Source organism: Suillus discolor (assembly GCF_016758755.1).
Source record: "Suillus discolor strain FC423 chromosome Unknown F5147scaffold_5, whole genome shotgun sequence".
Taxonomy (NCBI): Eukaryota; Fungi; Basidiomycota; class Agaricomycetes; order Boletales; family Suillaceae; genus Suillus; species Suillus discolor.
The window spans coordinates 845,803-851,802 of record NW_024541252.1 but is presented as its reverse complement, the minus strand read 5'-3'; the positions used below and the strand labels follow the sequence as shown (position 1 = coordinate 851,802).

At 50.5% G+C, this 6,000-nt stretch overlaps 3 protein-coding genes across 3 annotated transcripts; 1 reads left to right on the top strand and 2 right to left on the bottom strand.

Annotated features, from left to right (window-relative positions):
- Positions 1–691: 691 nt before the first annotated feature.
- On the bottom strand, positions 692–2,257 carry F5147DRAFT_604772 (uncharacterized protein). The gene is made up of 2 exons (XM_041432310.1): positions 1,530–2,257; positions 692–1,479 (listed from the first exon to the last, which is right to left on the bottom strand). The coding sequence occupies exons 1-2, from the start codon at positions 2,205–2,207 to the stop codon at positions 859–861; spliced, it is 1,299 nt and encodes a 432-aa protein (XP_041298136.1). The 5' UTR covers positions 2,208–2,257; the 3' UTR covers positions 692–858.
- Positions 2,258–2,498: 241 nt separating this feature from the next.
- On the bottom strand, positions 2,499–3,657 carry F5147DRAFT_671886 (microsomal signal peptidase 25 kDa subunit-domain-containing protein). The gene is made up of 4 exons (XM_041435635.1): positions 3,345–3,657; positions 3,127–3,287; positions 2,974–3,067; positions 2,499–2,923 (listed from the first exon to the last, which is right to left on the bottom strand). Exons 1-4 carry the CDS (start codon positions 3,543–3,545, stop codon positions 2,645–2,647), a joined length of 735 nt encoding a protein of 244 aa, XP_041298135.1. The 5' UTR covers positions 3,546–3,657; the 3' UTR covers positions 2,499–2,644.
- Positions 3,658–3,743: 86 nt separating this feature from the next.
- F5147DRAFT_811716 (uncharacterized protein) lies at positions 3,744–5,431 on the top strand (the record flags this gene model as incomplete). Its single annotated transcript, XM_041443461.1, has 3 exons — positions 3,744–3,983; positions 4,050–4,703; positions 4,757–5,431. 3 exons carry the CDS (start codon positions 3,744–3,746, stop codon positions 5,354–5,356), a joined length of 1,494 nt encoding a protein of 497 aa, XP_041298134.1. The 3' UTR covers positions 5,357–5,431.
- Between the last annotated feature and the right edge of the window lie 569 nt (positions 5,432–6,000).

The following is a 6,000-nucleotide window of genomic DNA, read 5'->3' as shown; positions in this document are numbered from 1 at the left end:
TCTGGAGGTGATGGATGGATAACGGATGATCGAGGTGGCCCTGCGGACGCAATGCAAGGGCTTGGCGGAAGAGAGAAGAGATAGAGTCGATGTTTTAAAGATCATTTTGGATATAGCCTTTGAGGCAGGCTCACGCAAGGTTGGTGAGAGCCTCTGCACGATCAGGATGGCCGATCGGATATTGATCCAGGACCAACTAAAAATGCTGTATGGCGTCATTTAGGTGAGGGACCATTGCCCGCACCCGTGTCTCCAGTAATTTCACATTCAACGATGGACTACAGCAGGTGTTCCGTCAAAAAAAGCCAACAACGTAGGCTGATGTCACTCACATCAAGCAGTGCACTGTCCTGATTGTTGTGAGCATGCGGAACAGCGGCCTTCAATGTGAGGGAAGGGTGAACACCACAAACAAACGGGAAGGAGTTGTCTACGAGATGCATGAGTGAGAAGGAGGTTGCTCACCGAAAGGCTCATTTCCATGATTGAGTAGCGCATCCCACGATGTTTCAAGTTTGCCAACGACTTCTCCATTACCCAGCATCCGATCGATTCCGATGGCTAATTTCTAGCGCCTACTTGAGTCAAGATTGACGGATATGTAGGTGGCTGCGGCAGTGCGGCTACGCGCTCAGAGGGCACTTGCAAATTTTCTTCGTTGGTGATAGGAAAAGCGTGCATGGGGTTATGGGGACGTAAATGTAGTTGTTGAGAAGTTCAGGTCATGCTGCACTGGTATTTCCATGGCAGTTAGATGCTTGTATGATTGCACCAAGCGCTAAGGCTAAAGATCACCAACTAGCATTATCGGAGTGAAAGCATGTGCTAGAGAAGTGGACGACGTCAAGGTCAGCAGTCTTAAAGTCCCCCGCCACCCATCCTAACAGTATCCAAAACGGCCCTCACCAACTCATTCCATAACCGTCTCACAATCGAATCGCCGCGTGCTTCCGATAATCTCCTCCGTACCAAGTCCGCAGGTGTCTCTAGGCGCCGCCGTCTCCGAAGGATCAAAGACAATAGGGGAATTAGGAAGAACAAAACCGATAGAGTAGCTATTCTGTTTGCGGTGAAATAGTGTTTGAAATAAGATCGAATGAGTGCTAGGGAGGTTGGGGGCTGTGCAGTCGTGATATTGTGGTCGACTGGAGGAAGATGGGAGATGCGAACAGCACTGGCACTTGAACTTCCTCGGGGCATGCTTTGGTTGTGGCGGTGGCGAGGGGATCTAGTTACCGTGACGTCTGAAACTGCAGAGGTGGAGGATGCGGATTGTTGGCGGGCAAGTTTTGGACGAGGGGAAGCTGGGACTGCGGTGCGGGTGGATGTGGTGGATATAGAGGAGGAGGAAGATGCTGGGGATAGAGAACGGAGAGGAGGTATTGGTATAGGGGAGGGAGGAGGCTCGGGTTTTGGCGTCTCCCGCTTTGTACTCTCTAGCGCTTGAGCATGTTGAGCCTCAAGAGCCAAATGAAGTTCCTGGATATATCGTGTTCAGTACAACACAAGAATCATGAACTTAAACTCACGCGTCTTTTGTCAGACGAGAGCTCATTCTCATATGACAGAAATTCTTTGACGTATTCCCACTCGCCCAGACGAGGCAAGACATGCAAGCAGTAGAGTTCCAGAACTTTGTGATACGGCTCACCTGTGGAAGGTGCGAAATCATATTGGCCGCGTTTCGACAACCAGTCCTCCGTGATCTCGCGACCAATATTTGGACAATCTAGCTTGATGCTGGATGCTATGAGTGTGATGACGACTTGGTGCGGAAGGAATGCGGAGCTAGGCTTTTGATACAGCGATGAAGGAGTAAACAAAGCGAGAGATCGAGCATACAAATTGGAAATAAATGATTGGGGAGACGAGAGTAGGGATTCTCGGAGTGGCTGTGGTAAATCAACGAGGTCTGGAGTAGAAGAGAAGACGGTGGTCTCGAGGGTGATGCGAAGGATGTCCCACTTTCTCCGGTGGACATCTAGGGGATCAGGCGAGGGCGCGAGCGGAGGTGGGAGGAGCGCGAATGCAGTGCTTAATAGTGTGAATGTGGTTGCGACATCTCGGTGAAGGAATGCTCTTGCTGCACGGTTGTACAGTGATTGTAACGTTGCCTCTGTCGTCGACGAACTTTTGCCGGTCGGTTTATGTAGCTTGACCGACGTCGAGACAATCGTTGTTGCCATCGTTGTCGTAGCGGTCGGCATCGGCGAAACTCACAAAAATCGCTCAGCCTAGATATTACCATACATAGCGGTGTCAACACTCTAGCGCGCACGTGGCGTCGACTGGAAATCGCTCCGTTCTTACAATATGTAGATAGATAGCTAATGCCCAGTAGCCTAGGCAGCCAATTGAAATCGTTCAATCAAGTGACGCGTGTTGAACGTGCACATAACAACCCACTCCACTGAAGCGCACACACATTGGAGTGGGGAATCTTATGTGACATGTGATGATTCGTCGATCCGAGACTGACTGGCTTCGGGCCTAGGCGTGGGTGACATGGATGCTGAAATGATTGCCGCATCGTCATAAAAAGATAATTATGTCAGTTGTCTCTTAGAGCCAAGTTTGGGCAAGGGGATCGCAACAACGCGTCCTTCTAGCATATCAATGAAAGGCCTCTGCGTAGACATACAATTCATGCACCCTTTCCCTCCATCACTGCCTCTACCAGCTCTCCGATCCATCGCTCGAACACCTCCTGTGCCATCACACCCTTTTCGTCGAAGAAGGCCGAGTACTCTTTGGATTCGTGTGTTCGGCCCTTTGCAAGTAGTGATTTCCCCCCTGATGTAGACTGCACGTAATTAATGGAAAGCGAGTATGATGGTGAGTTCGTGGGGCTCGGCTTGAGAGATAATTTAGAGGACGGCACTGGGAGGGTGCCCGAGGAGATCGTTATCCGTTCTGTTATTATCTGACGAGAAATAAGCGCAGTGAAGGATATCATAATTGTTTCAGACTCACTCTCTTTGAAAAGGTTTTCCGTCGACCGACAAATATGGTATCGCCCTCCACGAAGTAGGAGTATAATGTCTGAAGGGAGGTGAGGACCAGGTAGCTGTAATGCGGGAGGATTTTCAATAAAATGGATCGTGATGTTTCATAATGAACACTTACAGTATGAACCCAACCCAGACTCCTGGCTTCGACTTTTCGAAGTCAATTTTCCACCCATAAAGTCCCGTAGCTACTGCTGTGAATACGCCTGCCCATCCCAAAGCCAGCCGCACATCGGTATGAAGATGTATTTGTTTAAACAAAACGGGTCTCGATAAGTACTGCGATGGCGAGTGATGTGAGCATTTTTTCATAGTTACAATATTAAAACTACGCACTCGTTTAAGGGCATCATCACATGCGTTCTTGAGCTCAGACGCGCTGTAGTTGTTGACCTTGATAATCTCGCGTTCCTCCGGAGAGATAGTGATGCTTAATGGACCAGGTGGTTTTTCTGGAGAGGAAGCAACTGAACTTGGACGACGCTCTGGTGTTGAAGGTGTTGGTGAAAGTCCTCTGGCATTCTTTCGGGGTGCCATGGTGGTGCTGGAGAAGGAAAAGGCGTGTGTACGGTGCTAAGCACTGCAGTTGTATGCATAAGAAGGACGTGTCACTGTACATGTGTGGGAAAATACTTCTTCAAGTAGCGATTGCTGGCAGTGGGAGTGCTAGGCCCATAACAAGACTCTTCAGAAAATGTCTCGGTAATTCCGCGTTGTGCTTGAGATACGAGGACTATGGCGCCATCTTCTATCGCCATCCTGGGTGGTGGTCTCACTGGCCTTTCCGCCGCTTTTCACCTTTCACGTCGGTTTCCAGCAGCTCAGATCACTCTGCTGAACAAGGACATCCACTTTGGCGGATGGGTTCGTTCTAGGCGCGCTAGAATCACCCTTAAAGACGGTCGCGAGACCAGCGTGCTTTTGGAGGCTGGCCCGCGCACTCTTAGACCAAATTCAAAGAGTGTTCTCGAATTGGTGGGTAATAGGCTAGTCTAATACAACTTCCGTGAGGACCTTCTCATCGGGCACGTCCCAGACTAGATTAACCTTCTGGACCTATCGCCGTCTCTTTTAACTGTCCCGAAATCATCACCAGCTGCTCGGAATCGCTTTTTGCATCTACCTGGCACAAAGGGCCTTCTGTGCATTCCTTCATCTCCGCTCAGCATTCTTACTTCCGGGCTCTCACCTAAGTCTTCTTCTTTGCATTCTCCCCTTGGCCATATCCTTCTTTCAGCTGTCGCACGAGAGCCATTTCGCCCATGGAACAGACCCCTAATGATCGAGGACGAATCGGTCGACGAATTCTTGAGTAGGCGTTTCGGGAGCGAATTTGCAAGGATTTTCGGAAGTGCACTCGTGCACGGTATTTATGCAGCGGACTCTCGAGAATTGAGCGTCCGCACAGCGTTCCCATCGCTTTGGGATGCCGAGGAACGCGGTCGTGGCTCTTTGGTAACTGGGTTTCTTCGGCCGTCCAGAGCTTCAGCGACAGCAGAGGTCAATGACCTCCCATATCAGCTAGGGAACGTAGATGAGCAGATGCGTGGAGTATCTGTGTATTCGTTCTCGCAAGGTATCGGTGTGTTGGTAGATGCACTCTTGCGAGAGTTGAGAACGCGCCGGAACGTGCGCCTACTTAGCGGGGTGTCAGCGACGGGACTACGGATGAATCCGAGAACTGCACAATTCGAAGTACGTATGCACTTTGAATAGGTAGTCTTTTGTTAATAATTATTTGTGCCCAGATAACGACCTCGTCTTGCGAGACGCTGCGCGCAACACACACTGTCTCAGCTGTGCCTCTCCCGAGCTTGAAAGGGCTCATCTCACCCAAGACGCCATTGCCACACCTGACTGCAAATCCTTATTCGTCGGTGACGGTCGTAAACCTCGTGTTCCTGGCGTCTCCGGGACATGTACTGCATCCTGTGGGATTCGGGTACCTCGTGCCCCGAGCATCGTCTAGACATGCAGAAAACGCGATTCTGGGGTGCGTTTTCGACTCCTCGTCAATGTCGACACAAGAAGCGCCGTGGAGCGCGGATATTGTGAAAATGACTGCGATGCTCCGCGAGCCTGTGGCTTCAATTCCTCGCCTTGTAGATATGCTCTCTGAGCAGTTAGGTGTGCGTCTGCCCGATCCGCTCATTGTGAGGGTGCATGACAACGCACATTGCATCCCCCTGCTGCGTGTGGGGCATCTCCAGCGGATGCAGGAGTTGAGCGAGGTGCTTCGGGGAGAACCGTGGAGCAGTAAGCTAGAGGTGATCGGCGCCGGCGTGGGGGGCGTGAGCGTTGGTGATTGCGTCGAGGCTGGGAGGCGGGCGGGTAGGAGTTGGGCATAGGGTTCATTCATCGCCCTTTGGACTGCAATAATTGCTGTATGACTTCTACATCAGGAGTGCGAGCTGGACGTTGAATGGTTCCGGACCTGCCACACCTTTCATAACTACCGCATACGTGTCCTTGTCATGTCACGATTACTGCCACTGACATTACTCACTTTGACATATAGTTGTGGTTGGAACCAATAAGAGCCAAGCGCCTGCACAGCGATTCTCTCGGAAAGGGCTGACCGTGCAACTACAAGGCTCGATATTTTTGACACTCATTATATCGGATAAGGCAGGGGCGACATCCCATACATCCATAGCGCAAAAAAGCACCTCTATGGACCTATTCCTGCAGATGGCTGTACTCTTGTTTTCTTTTCGTAAACTCACGCATGATGATTGGGCGGCTAACTTGAAGGCTATGATGCGTTCGGAAGAGGATCTTCAGCCAAGATTGCGCAGCCCCCAGGGCTAGAAGTTCGATTCGAACGGACTCTTCTCAAGTGTGTTCCCCTCATAACGACCCCTTATATAGCTTGATACTGGATATCTGGACAATTACGACACCCATCACTTTTTTATCCACCTTGCGCTGCACCTTCTCAGCCAGGGTTGTGCTCAATCTATTTTTCATCAGAACGCCTTGATATACACAT